The 13886-nt window shown below is 43.3% G+C and overlaps 1 protein-coding gene across 4 annotated transcripts in view; it reads left to right on the forward strand.

The window, feature by feature from the left end:
• The window catches only part of CEBPZOS (CEBPZ opposite strand), a 42613-nt gene that overhangs the window by 26898 nt on the left and 1829 nt on the right, over positions 1-13886 (forward strand). Inside the window, exons 1-3 of one of the 4 annotated variants that reach the window (XM_030884710.2) lie at positions 7999-8022; positions 12495-12610; positions 13441-13485. In XM_030884710.2, coding sequence (XP_030740570.1) covers positions 12496-12610; positions 13441-13485 — 160 coding nt within the window. In that variant the 5' untranslated portion in view covers positions 7999-8022; position 12495. Of the gene's footprint in view, positions 1-7998; positions 8023-8834; positions 9205-12075; positions 12109-12494; positions 12611-13440; positions 13486-13886 lie in introns of those variants that run through there. The other 3 variants (XM_045287065.1, XM_045287066.1, XM_045287064.1) reach the window with 3 other exon arrangements.

The raw sequence follows: 13886 nt of genomic DNA on the forward strand, positions 1-13886 counted from the left end.
TGGGAGACTGTCTCGCCCAGGCTGGCTAAGAAGGTGGTGGAAATCCACTTTCTAATACACTCTGAGGGCCAGACAATTCACATCCCTGTTTCATGGTCAGAAGGAATTCCATGGAGGCTAGAACCAAGTGGGGACTCCGCAAGGGCACTGTATGCAATTTCTAGTTCATATCCTGCATGGCGACATAATATTGATAAGTCAGGCTTGTTAATTTTCAGCAAAATACCATTCCAGGGAACCCATGAGATATAGGAAATCTGACTCACTGGACAGCATTGTAAAACAGAGTCACTCTCCCACGACTCATCTTGTATAAAAGAACAACAATTGTCTATTTTCTTTGACCCACTGAATTCTGGGAGTCTTTTTTGTTAGAGCAGTTTAGCTTATATGCTCACTAATACACTTTCTGGGTCAAAATTTACATGAACATAAACTGCACTTTTCCCCTCTATTTCTCCTATTCTGTTCTCCAAATTCTTCTTCTCATTATTCTTCTCTCTGGCCCTCTGTAACTTGCACCAAGTTACTGAGACTATGCAAATAGGGCCTGTAACATAAAGGGGATTGGTTAGTGTTAGTTGCCTCTTCCCCAGCTAGAAGGATTAGCCATCTCAGAAGCAGAAACAGCAAGGATCCCAGGACCATCTAGGAAGAAAAGCTACCCATGGATCATAGTCAAGAACACTACCTGAAATGATGGAGGCTGAGACTAGAGGCACCAGAGACTGAAGCATGGAGACCATAGGACTCAGCAAAGGAGCCAAGTCGAGACCAGAGGTTGAAGCAAAGGGACCATGAGTCAGAGCAGAGGAACAGCACCAAGATTGTGAGAGACTGTGAGGCAGAGCAGCGGGTCCGCTTCCTGACCCAATGAAGCAGAAGTCAAAGAACCACATTGCTAAGAGTAGCAAGACTGGAGACAGGGTTGGCTATTGGCTGAGGAGAGATGTTACTGTGGACCAATGAGTGTATCCTTATTGTTTACAGATCCTGGCTTATAACCAGTTAACTTCCCTAATGGCTCCCTTTGTGAGGATTGTCTGTGAGTTGTGTGGCCTTTGCAACCAATGATGGAACACAGGAGAAAAGTTGAGTGGCACGGGAGGAAGGGCTGGTATCAGAATCAGGTCAGGAAGGGTGGAGGGTGGAACCCTGTCTGATCTCTGCCTTATAGCAATTGGGCGGATTTAGATTCTCCTTCTTCCTGCAGCCAGATGATGTCAGATGGTTTACTCAGAGCTAAACATAAGGGCTAAAGCCACAGCATTCTCAGAAGAAAACATGGGGATACAGATTTGGCAACTAACTTCCTTTTGTTTCTAATAAATCACTTTATTGGTGTCTCTTACATATATGATAACAATCCAAACATCCATTATATCAAGCGGACACGTACATTTGTTGGCATCAATTTCTTCTTGAGGTCTTTGATATTTAGCTCCTGTTTTTTCCCTCCCTCCCCCACTCTGCCACAACATGAACCCTTAATATATTATGTATTGTTATTATTTATACATATCTTACACCACCCATTCTATCCCTTCACCTACTATCCTGAATTTGTCCCCCTCGAGGGGGATTATTCCACCATCATTGCTGTCTGTTTCCACTTCCCTTTCTTGTTCCCCCTTTCCTACCTCTGCCCTCCTGGAATTGCTACTCCCATTACAGTTTCTTAAGGGGTTTGTCTATCCCGAGTTCCATATATTGAAAGCTGTCATCTGTGGCACCTAGTTTTTGACAATGAAGTTTTAGCTATAACACCAAAAGACAAGCAACAGTAAGCAAATTAGATAAACTAGACTTCATCAAAATGAAACGCTTCTATTTATCAAAGGATTTCATCAACAAAGTGAAGAAGCAACTTATAAAATGAGAGAAAACATTTGGTAACCATATCTTTGAAAAGCGTTTCATAGGCAAAAAATATAAAGAATTTATGGAACTCAACAACAAAAAGGTACCCGATTAAAATATAGGCAAAAGACTTGAATTGACATTTCACTGAAGAAGCTATACAAAGGGGTCATGAGGTTGCTGAAAGATGCTCAAAGTCATTAGGCATCAAGAAAATACAAATCAAAAACCACAATTAAACACTACTTCATATTCAATAGGATAAATATAATTAGAGAGATGGAAAATAACTAGGGTTTGGAGGATGTGAAGAAATTTGAACCCCATCTGATGGGAATATAAACTAGTATAGTCACTGTAGGATAATTTGGCAGTTTTCCAAAAATTGAACAGAATTACCATATAACCTAGCAATTTGAGTATAAGCCGACCCGATTATCAGCTGAGGCACCTAATTTTACCACGAAAACGGCAATAAAAACGTGCTGAAAACTCGACTTATACACAAGTATATACAGTACCTTACAGAATTGAAAGCAGGAACAAAACCAAATACCTGTACTCTGATGTTCATAGTAACATTATTCACAGTAGCCAGAAAGTGAAAATATTCTAAATGTTGATCAAAGAATAGATGGATTAAAAAAAGTGATATGTCTGAACTATGAAATATAGTTCAATGATAAAAAGAAGTTATTCTCTGACGTATGCTACTATGTGGAAGAAGTCAGACACCAAAGGACAAATATTATATGATCTTATTTACATAAAATAGCTAGAATAGGCATATGCATAAAATCAAATTTTATATGTGGCTACCGGGAGCTGGGAGGAGGCAGACATGGGAGTTTTTTGTGTTTTTTTTTTTAAAGTACTGGGTTGCTATCCAAGGTGGTGGAAAGCATTTGGGAATGCAGAGTGGTGATGGTTCTACAATTTGATGAATGCAATTAATGATGAGGAATTGTACACTTAAAAATGTTGATGTGAAAATGTGTGTATGTACGTATTTATTTATTTCAGGCTGGATTCAGAAGAGGCTGTGGAACAAGGCATATCATTGCTAAGGTCAGCTGGATCTTGGCTCAAAGTAGAGAATAAGAGAAATATGTTTATTTTTGTTTTATTGACCATGCCAAGGCATTTATCTATGTGGATCATGACAAATTATGAATAACCTTGAGGAGAATGGGAACACATGTGCTCATGTGGAGCTTGTACGTGGATCAAGAGGCCCCTGTGTGAACAGAACAAGAACATACTGCATGGTTTACAATCAGGAAAGGTGTGATCAAGGTTGTATCCTCTTACCATACTTGTTCAATCGATATGCTGAGCAAATCATCAGAGAAGCTGGATTATATGAAGAAAAATGTGGCTTCTGGATTGGAGGAAGGTTTATGAACAACCTGAGATATGCAGACGACACAACTTTGCTTACTGAAAGTGCGGAGGACTTGTGAAGCACTTGCTGATGAAGATCAAGGATTGCAGCCTTCAGTATGGATGACAACTCAGTGTAAGGAAGACCAAGATCCTCCCCACTGAACCAGTACACAACATCATGATAAATGGAGAAAAGGCTGAAGCTGTCCAGGATTGCATCTTGTTGTGTCCACATTCAATGCTCAGGGAAGCAGCAGTAAGGAGATCAACAGATGCATTGCACTGGATAAATCTGCTGCACGAGCCCTCTTTGGAGTATTGAAAAGCAAGGATGTTACTTTGAGGACTAAGATGCACCTAACCCAGCCATGGTATTTTCAATGGCCTCATATGCCTTTGAAAGTTGAATATAGACTAAGGAAGGTCAGTAGTTAAATTGTGGTGCTGATGAATAATACTGAAAATTCTGTGTAGTGTCAAAAGGACAAACGAGTCTGTCTTGGAAGAAGTCTGGCCAGAGTTCTCCTTAGGGGCAAGGATGGTTGGCGAGACTTGTCTTACATATTTTGGACATATTGTCAGGAGAGACCAGTCACTGGAGAAGGACACCATGCTTGGCAAAGTCGAGGGGCAGCAAAGAAGAGGAAAGTTCTTAGGGAAATGGACACAATGGCTTCAACAACGGGCTCCAGCACAGGAACCATTCGGACGCTGGCCCAGGAGTGGCCAGTAATGGGCCGTAACTGATTCAAGGTCATCTAACAAGAACTTAATATATTACTACAATAAACTGTGAAAAGTTGAAGGTAGAAATATCTGAAGATCTTATTGTTTTCATATTTCCATGTAGCATCCCACTTGAATGTCGTATTTTCCTATAATGAACGATAATCACTGTAGTTATAAAAGTGTAAGCACTAATCTGCCTACCCACCAATAAAAAAGGGTTTCATGGCATTGTCCACTACATTATAAAGGGTTTCTATTTCCTTTGGTAAGGTAGGATTTATGGCATTAACTCAAAAGTTGTTGTTTGCATGCTCCTTGTTGAATAAAACTTTTAAAAAGGCAGTGTGCTTAATCCTGTTTTGACACCAATGCCTGTAATTATAGAAGGATCAGTGGGCGGGGTGGGGTTGTAACATGAAATCTGATGCTTGTTAGCCTCTGAAGGCGTAGGTCCGCCTGGTCTTACAGTTTCACATACTCAACTCTTCATTGCCTAGGATGATGGAGGAGAATAGTGGCACACAGACTTGTAAAATAACCCATACTGCGTGATGTATTCCTATGGCCGTGCCTTTGAATGCAGAGGTGTCTCATGCTTTGTGATATCCCATATCCCCTTTCTATTCTGTGTACCTCACCTCATGCCTAGAACAGACCTCGTCACCTCTCAGAGCTTATGGACCATGGCCTGATTCTGCTTGGTGTGTCAGTGCACTGGAAGCTGTTTAAAAATTCTTTCCTTAAAATTAGGAGATGATTACACCTTATCTTCTTGTAATAATAATAATAATTCTATTTTAAATCATAATTGCAGATGTCAATAAAATTTGAATAAAATAATTTTAATGATGCATATTGTAAATAATATTTTTTTTAGGGCTCAGACTTATTGTTAGTTGCTATCCCATTTGACTTAGAGGGTGAGAAAAGCAAAATAAATGATCCACAAAAATCTAGGATGATTCAAGGGAGACAGGAGCATATGACTGAATGGTGTGTATTGACACAAAGGCTGTTTTTTAGCAAGGTGAGTTGGCCCCTCCTGTACCATCTTCATCTCTATGGTCTGTAGTGTGGTGCCTCTTGATGATTATGTATTTTCTCTTCTTTGGGATGAAAAGCAATACATTTGTGCTAGTCCGGGTAGACTAGAGAAACAAATCCAGAGACACTCATATGTATACAAGAAAGAATTTTATATCAAAGAGTAAATGTATATCAAGAGAACATCCCAGCCCAGTCCAGATTAAGTCCATAAGTCCGATATTAGTCCATATGTCCGATACCAGTCTCACACAACACATGCAATGATGCTGAATGCAGGAAGATCACAGGCCAGTGGATGGAAAATCTTGTGGATATAGTGACGTTGGAAGCATCTTAGAGTTGGTGTGGGTCTCCACGTGGCTCCTCCAGCTCCAGGGCTCTGGCTTCAGAATGTCCTGCAGGGAGAGTGTGTGTGTCCTGCCTCCAGGGAGGAAGATAGAAGATCCTAAAATCCTCAGAAGAAGGCCATGTCCACACAGAGGCCTCACTGGCTATGACCTGATTGACAGGCTAGATTCCACCCCTTCACAAGTTGACAGGAGATTATGTAACTGCCAAAACATTCTTGTGTTCATAATCAAACTTTATCCTGGAATTTTCATGTAAGGAGAGGAGTATATAACCTCTCTGTAATTTTGGAGTTATGAAAACCTTATCCTTCAGAAGTCAAAATCCAGGAAAGCTGGGATTTTATGAAATAGTGGCAGCTGTAAGCATTTGGGATTCAAGACACTTTATCTGGTGACCAATTGATTCTCACTGGTGTGATGCTATAGGACAGGGTGGAACTTCCCTAACAGGGTTTCCAAGTCTGTAATCCTTACAGAAACACTTCCACCTTTCTCTTTCAGAGTAACTGGTGAGTTTGAACCACCAACATTGGTGTTAGCTGAGTAGTTTATGGGACTACAAAGTCTCATCTTTTTCCCTCAGAGCCACTGGTGGTTTCAAATTGTTGACATTACAGGCTGGCCTGCTAACCCACCAGCTCACCACTGCTCTCCTCAGGAGAGACCAGTCTCCGTAAAAGAACATTATAAAGTAGAAGGGCGGTGAAAAAGAGGAAAGTTCTCAGGGAGATGGATTGACACCATGGTTGCACCGGTGGGCTCAAACTAACAATGGTGAGGCTGGTGCAGGGTGGGACAGTGTTTTCTTCTGTTGTACACAGGATCACAATAGGTCAGAATTGACTCGATGGCACTTAATCTCAACAACTGCCCTTCTCCTGGGATAAACATCTGAAACGGGCAGCCTAGCTCCTACATATTTGTTAATGTGGAGATCCCTCCAGCCTCCACACCTGTGACTTCTCTATAGAACCAAGACGTTGGTCAGCTTCTGTGTTTGGGGGATGAGGCAGCAAGGAGACCGTCCTCCTGTCTACTCACATCCTTTGGCGTCAGGATAGGATGAAAATGAACAGCCTCCACAATCCCCTTGGGAGAAGGCTGAAGCTGGAAGCATTATAGAGGATATAATAGATTTTTTAAGTAGGGGGCTTGAACATTGCCTTCTGGGCTTGGGACTTGGGCATGTTAGTTATGCTCTCCCTTCAATTATACAGGGAGCCCTTATTGCGGCTACATGTGAGAATCAGTGCTATTTTAAAAATCAGACATAAACGTTTCTGCCACATGGCCAATACCTATTTTTCTCTGCTTCAATCCTTTGAATGAATCAGTCTAGCATAGTCTCCATTAAAGTCTACAGGGGGTTTGTTTTTAAATCATTTTATTGGGGGCTCGTACAACTCTTATCACAATCCATACATCCACATGCTAGTGCCTTAACTTGCAGATGGTTGATGAGTTCTTTTGGTATAGTGACTGTGCGTTCTTTCCATCTTCGTTGGATGTATCTGCATTGTTTAATATTTTGCTCTTAGAATCTTTCAACATTTCATCTTCAGGTTTGAATATTTTCTAGGTTGTTTCAGTTTAAGATATGCTGAGCATGTTCTTCCTTTATCATTTTCTAAATCCCATTTCATTATATTTTACTTTTTCTTCTCAAGCTCCCCTTTGACTTTTCTATTCAGCTCTTTGACTTCATCTTTTCTTCCATTTGCTTTAAGCTACTCTAGGATTAAAAACAAGTTTTGGAGTCTCTCCTGACATCCACTTTGATCTTTTCATTCTTTCCTGTCTTTTTAATGACTTTTTGCTTTCTTCATGAATGATGCTTTTGATGTTCTCCACAACTCATCATGTCTTCTATCATTAGTGTTCAGTGTATCAAGTCTGTTCTTGAAATCAGGTGGGAGAGACTCGAGGTCCTATTTTGGCTATCATGGACTTCTTTTCATTTTCTTCAACTTACATATGCGTAATTGATGGTCTTTTCCATAATTAGTCCTGGACCTGGTTTGGGGTGCTAACATGCGATTCTTCAGCCTCTCTATTCCCGAAGATGTTGTCAATATGATTTCTGCGTATTTGGAGAAATCCATGTGTATAGTTGCATTTTGTGCTGTCAAAAAAAAGTATTTGCTATGAACAAGTCGTTGGTTTTACAAAATGCTATCATATGATCTCCAGCTTTGTTTCTTCCTGTAACAGTGCAGGGCAAGAAGTTTACGTAAAAGGAGTGTGTGTGTGTGTGTGTGTGTGTGTGTGTGTGTGTGTGAATGGGGCTTCAGGCTACAGACCGTTTCTAAAGAGTAGATAGAAGAGAACAAGAGACTACAAAGTTCCACAGTTCAGAGTATACCAGACACACCGCAAGGTGTGCAACAGTGCTTGAGAACAAGCTTCTGGAGTCCTGGGTTCAGCTTGGAGCTCGGCATCAGCTGCCGGTGGCCGGGACGGTTACACCGTAAGCCTCTCTGCAAAGTGAGATACTCGCAGCACCTCGCATGTGGAATGTTGTGAGGACTAAAGGAACTAAGCCCCGTAGCCGGCGATCACGATGGCCATCTAACCAGCATCATGTGGGCGAGGCGGAACGCCACCCTTTCGCACGCGCATGCGCAGACCTTCCCGCATGTTCATGCCTCAGGTAAGCTAGCGGCACCTGGCCTGGCTCGGGCGGCTGGGTTTGAGGCGCCCCCAGAAGGAGGGGTGGGGCCGGTTTACCTCCAGAGTTTGGGGTCACGGGAAAGCCACCCGGGGCTGTCTTCAGCTCGCCGCAGTGGCCTCGCGGGCGGTCGGGCGTTTCCGGTCGCCGCGCGCACTAGGCCCGGCGGCCGGAGCGGCGCTGGGCGTCCCTGGCCTGCGGGCGGAGCGTCCTTCTGCGCAGCCGCGGGCGAAGGGGCGGGGTCGGTGTGAGCCCTTGGGTCCCGGGGCGCTCCGGGGCCTCCAGGCGACGTGGAAACCCCAGAATCCGTGGAGCTTGGAGATGGGTGGGGGTGGGGGTGGGGACAGGATCCGGAGTCCGAGCTGAGGGAGGCTGTGGGCGGGGGACGTGGCTCGGCCCCGGCTTGGCTCTCGACCGTGGGAACCAGAAGGAACTCTTGATTCAGCCTAGGGGTGGAATGGCAAGAAACCTTGATCTCTAAGATCCAGACTCAGACTCTGCCCTTCCTGAAGCCCGTGAATATCACCCTGGGCGCTGCCGAGCCGTGTACCCAGCCGCGCATTGAATCAGCCTTGCAGACAGCTTCAGATACGGCCTGCAGACAGCCTTGTCCGCGTACTGCAAGCTCGAGCCCCCCACCCCACCCCACCCCCCTCCACCGGGCTGCCAACCCGGGTACTCCTTGACCTTGAGCCATAGAGAGCCGCTTCATTCAAAACAACTACTTAGTCTGGAAGGTGCTTGTCTGGTGTTTGTCTCTCTTGCCGCAAGTTAGTAAACCTCACTTTTCTGGAAGACAGGAATGTAAGATGTAGAGTAAATTTGAAAAACGTTGATCTGTTTATCTAAATATATTTAATATGTGATATAGTCGGTAAATTATGCCGCATTCCATGGACTTTATTCTGTGAATCCTTAGCCTCACAGTTCCCTTTATAAAATTTAACTTCATTCCTTAATCTGTGGATCAGCCTGTCCACAGACGGTTTTGTTTTTGTGTACCTCGGCTCAGCCCAAATCAACTTTTAAGCAGCTCCCTGTTAGTCTGACTTTGTCCTGTCAGGATTGTCCAACATTGATGTAAGGCAGAGTGCACCTCTTGGTCTCATCGAAGCTGACACTGCTGCCTTTCCCCTCTTTCTCTCTTCCTCCCTTTTCTTTGAGGTAAGAATAATAACGTTTTAATCTTTTGGTCCCCAGGGTGATCAAATGTTCAAATTGAGAAAAGTGAGATTTGGGGAGGGAAGGAACCCCTAGTAATGATAGTAGGATAATCCCAACATAGGGTGTTTAATTACCTCCATTCTCAGGGTTTTTGAGAAGGGTTCAGAAGCAGATGGCATATCCACACCTGACTGTGGGCTGAGCTCGTGGACTGTAGTGTTAGAGACCGCACCTCTGCACACAGGACGTGGCATTGTGTAGCAGGGTGCGCACAGGCTACCAGCATCCTGCTCTTGACTTTTAGGACGTAGGGATACAAGGTAGAACTTTGGGTTCACATTACTTAGGTCTGTTTTCTTGTGATACAGCCCTTTCCCCGGGTTTACCTTTTAGAGAACAGAATAAAGACGTAAGCCCCCTTTCTTCTCTAGCTTCTTTAATAAATTAGAGGCATGGAAGGAAGAACTAAGCTGGCTGGAGTTCTGGGCTTTTTCTTGATGGGTCAAGTGAAAGGGTGGACCAGGTCAGTTTTTCTCATGTGACCAATGGCCTTTTGTGTAAAAAACAGGTGGGTGCCTGTTAGAGGGCAGACGCATAGGGCACCAACCCTAGAAGTGCTGAGACCCAGGGATGTGCATTTTTAAGTAGGCCCTTGAGTGATGCAATTAAAGTTTGGGATACAGTTCCATCAGCAGCTCCTAGGGAACAAGAGCCAGTTTACTGCACACTATTGTAGCATTTAGCGAGGTGCCTGGCACATACTTCCGTACCTAAGTATTCTGTAGATAAAGAAAAGCTCCAGCCATTAAGAAAAAGCCACCCCTTAGAATACGCTTTCCTTCCAAGGGGACTCCACAAGCTTTCACTGGTGGGCTGTCACAACACTGCGGGATAAAACTAGACAGGTGCCATCACACTCTTGGAACAGAAGGAAAAAGCGTCTTGATTTATGGATGTGTCACCAGAGTAGGCCTTTTACAGGTTCTGGAATGACTGAGTGTTAGAAGAAAAAAAGCACAGAACCCTTATTTAGCAATAAACCATTGGCATTTGAAACTAAAAACAAAATTTACAGTAGCAATAAAAAATAAAGTTCTTGTGTATAAATCTAAGAAAAGATAGTATCTGCATGCATGAACTGCAGTACGCTGACAAAATATATGTTATTAAATGGGGGATTATTTTGTATTCACGAACTGAATTACTATATTGTTTAAAATGTGAGTTCTATGCAATTAGATCTCTCAATTTAGCGCACACACAGAGTGAAAGGTAACTGAAAGGAGAGGGCCGGGGGCGGGAAAGAATGATGTTAGAACTGAGAGGTAGTTTTAGACATAATCTGGTTTAATTTTTTCATTTTACACATGGGACACCAGACTAGCAGATTATCCTGGCCTGGTCAGGAGTCGAGTTAGATAGCCTTGGTTGTAAGCTGCCTTGCTCACTTGAGAATTTTGACTTTAGGTGAAGTGTTTAATCTCTCTGGGCATCCGTTTTCTAGTGGTAAAATGTCACTTGAGATGGAGTGGTTGGCAATTTAGGTGAGAACATGTAGAGCGCTGAAGCAGTGTCTGGCATAGTACCGTGATTTGTGCAGAGTCAGCGATACACTGAGCTTAATGGCAAGGTGGTGGTGGTGAGGCTGACTCACAAAATGATGAAGTTCAGTGATATCTTTATGAAGTTTCCTTGAGCAATTTTGTCCAGAATTGGGCAGGAGCTGAGATCTTGCTTTATTTGCAAGCTAACTAGTTAGCTTGCTGGTTTCATGGAGGCAGGTAGAAGACCCCATATTGATGGGTCTAGGGTAACGGATTTATTATGCAATTGCAGTAGCCACCCTCGAGTGTTAGCATTCCCATCAATTTTCCAAGTTCCACTTTCCCCCAAGGGATGGGAAGTGGGCCAGATGACAACTGTATCCTCAGGCAGGAAACCCTGTGGTTGGGACCGCAAGTCTTTTATAGTGGAAGTAAGCATGCCTGCCCTTTGCTCTGATGGCAGACACTGTGTCTCTTACAAGGCTGTGAGCAAACTTGCGCTTTGCTCAGGAGGAAGAGATGTTCTTCTAAGAGTGATTGTCTTCCAACGTGTCAGCACCGAGCTTTAATTCAACCAAACTCACTGCCATTGACTTGATGCCACTCGTAACGACCCTATAGGACAGGAGAGGGTCTGTGAGTTTCTGAGGCTGTAACTGTTTACAGGAGTAGAAAGCCCCATCTTTCTCCAGGAGTGGCTGGTGGTTTCGAACTTCGGATCTTGTGGATCACAGTCCACTATGCCCCCAGGGCTCCTCATGATAAATGTGTTTTATTCTTCCCCCATAAAAGGAAGTGGACAGTACCTAAGCCATGGCCAGGGGGTGGGAGGGCCTGCGGGCTAGGTCTTGCCCATTAAAACCAAAAGCAAATCCCCTGCCATGAAGTCATTTCTGTAGCCCTGCAGGCCTGAGAACTGCACCAGAGCTTGTCCGTCTTTCCTGAGCAGCTGGTGCCTTAGGACCTCCAGCCTTGTGGCTAGCCGCGCAGTTCTTTACCAGGTCTCCTGGAGAGTGGGTCTTACTGCTTCGTTCCCTTACAAAGCGATCGAACATTTCTTCCACCATTCCTAGTCTTAGGTCTGCTTTTAAAACTTAGTTCCACCATTAAAAACAAAAATTCCTTCTTGAATTTTATTTCCTCTTGTATCTTTGTTTCTATTATGCCCCTTAGGCCTACTTGTCACTATTCTCTCAACTCATTGCCACTGATCGATTCTGACTGACTGGCCCACAGGACAGGGTAGAACTACTATGGGGTTCGGAGGCTGTAACTCTACGGGAGTAGAAAGCCTCATCTTTCTCTTGCAGAGCTGCTGCTGGCTTCGAGCTCCTGACCTTGCTGTTAAGCAGCCTAATGTGTAAGCACTGTCACTGGGGCCCCTCATCACTATATAGAAAATTGAAAACCTGTTTGTGTGGCCTGTTTAATCCAGCTAAATTATAGTAATTTCAGGGCCATATATCCATACAAAGGAGCCCTGGTGGCTCATTTGGGTAAGCGTTGGACTGCTAACCACCCGGTTGGTGGTTTAAACCAGCAGCTCTGAGGACAAAGAGGAGGCTCTCTGCTCCCTTAGAGATTTGAAGCCTCACAAAGCCCGTCACAATCCACCCGACAGCAGTGGACCATTTCCACAGATTCGCATGCAGATTGTGGTACTGAGTGGACGTTATCTTTATAGAGGCGATGCTAAAGGTCTGAATATGCTAATTCGGGTTTACTTGTATCTCTGGTTTACTTCAGGATGGCCCACCCTATGAAACCACTGGCAAAGAAGATCTTGACTGGAGTTTTAGTAGCTGAAGTTGCAGGTGTTGTTGGAGCTTATTCTTTGTTTAATAAAATGAACACAAGCCAAGGTAATCACTTCATGTCCTATTTAATAGAGGTGTCCGGTTTGCAGTGTAAGTGCTATTTGGGCAACAGTTGCTTTTTGATTCAGTGTATTGGGCATTTTTATGGATATAAACGAAGACGACACTTCCCTTTAAAAAAGAATTACTTCATGGGAAAAAAGTTTGTTAAAGATCCTACCTCCATGAATTAATTGTAAAGAATTAATTTAAAGCTGTGTCAGTGACATAACAGAAATAATCAATTGTACAGTTTACAAGTATTCCTTAGTGCCGTATTATTCTGAGTAACTAAAGAGAAAGGAAACAAAGTCAGGCTTGTAGACCAGGGGAAACATTTCACCTTTGGGGATCACACTGGTGGAGCTAGGAACAGCAAGTGCCTGGGGCCGGCTTGGTTCGGAAGCACAGCTAGAACTTGGCTGCACTACTACACTAAATTTCATTTCTGAGAAAGCAAAAGGGACCATGGCCGTGTTTGCTAAAACTACCCATTTTCTCACGCTCGCCTGTTTTCTCCTTCCCATGAGCACTAAAATCCCATCCTGTGCTTCTGACCATCACTGAAGGCTGCAACGTATTGTGGAGACAATTTTGTATCAAGGCTTTCAAATTCTTATTAGCATGAATTGCTTTTCCTTCTTTCCAAACTAGGAAAACCGTAGACCGGATGACATGGTAGCTCTAGAAGATAGTTCTGTATTACTAGCCTTTAATACAAAATTCTCATCTATATTCTGATAATATAGACCTTGAAGCTAGCCTTAAGCTGTGGGTCCTTGTGTTAATTTAATGAATTTCTGATGTCTAATTTTATTTTATTTTTTTAATCTCAGATTTCAGACAAACAATGAACAAGAAATTTCCCTTCATCTTGGAAGGTACATTTTTACAAAATAAAAATAAGTTTTCAGGTAACCTATAAATCCTGCTTGGTAGGTTGGTCTCTAACAATCCTAGTCAGCCCTGTTTTCACTTCTGAGATGGTAACAGTGGAGAAAACAATTGTCTGTAGACAGAGCTGATGGGATTCTGCGTTCAAGTGGCTAAGAAATAGCCTTTGAGATGAGGCACGTGGGATGGTGTTGGAATGCAGGCATTGCTTAACATTAAGAACTAGTCTTAACGCTTGCCAGCATCTTCAGAGGTTAGTTTAAGGTTCGTGTAGTTACTTAGCACTGCACCTGGTATAAGAAACAGTACTCCTGACAACCCTTAGTAAAGTCGTGCTAGAGCTTGTACCATCTTTTTCATTTACTATGTAGAAACATGAAAAGCTGGA

This window comes from Echinops telfairi, unplaced genomic scaffold (assembly GCF_000313985.2).
Source record: "Echinops telfairi isolate 266 unplaced genomic scaffold, ASM31398v2 ScPeMD7_10;HRSCAF=50, whole genome shotgun sequence".
Classification (NCBI taxonomy): domain Eukaryota; kingdom Metazoa; phylum Chordata; class Mammalia; order Afrosoricida; family Tenrecidae; genus Echinops; species Echinops telfairi.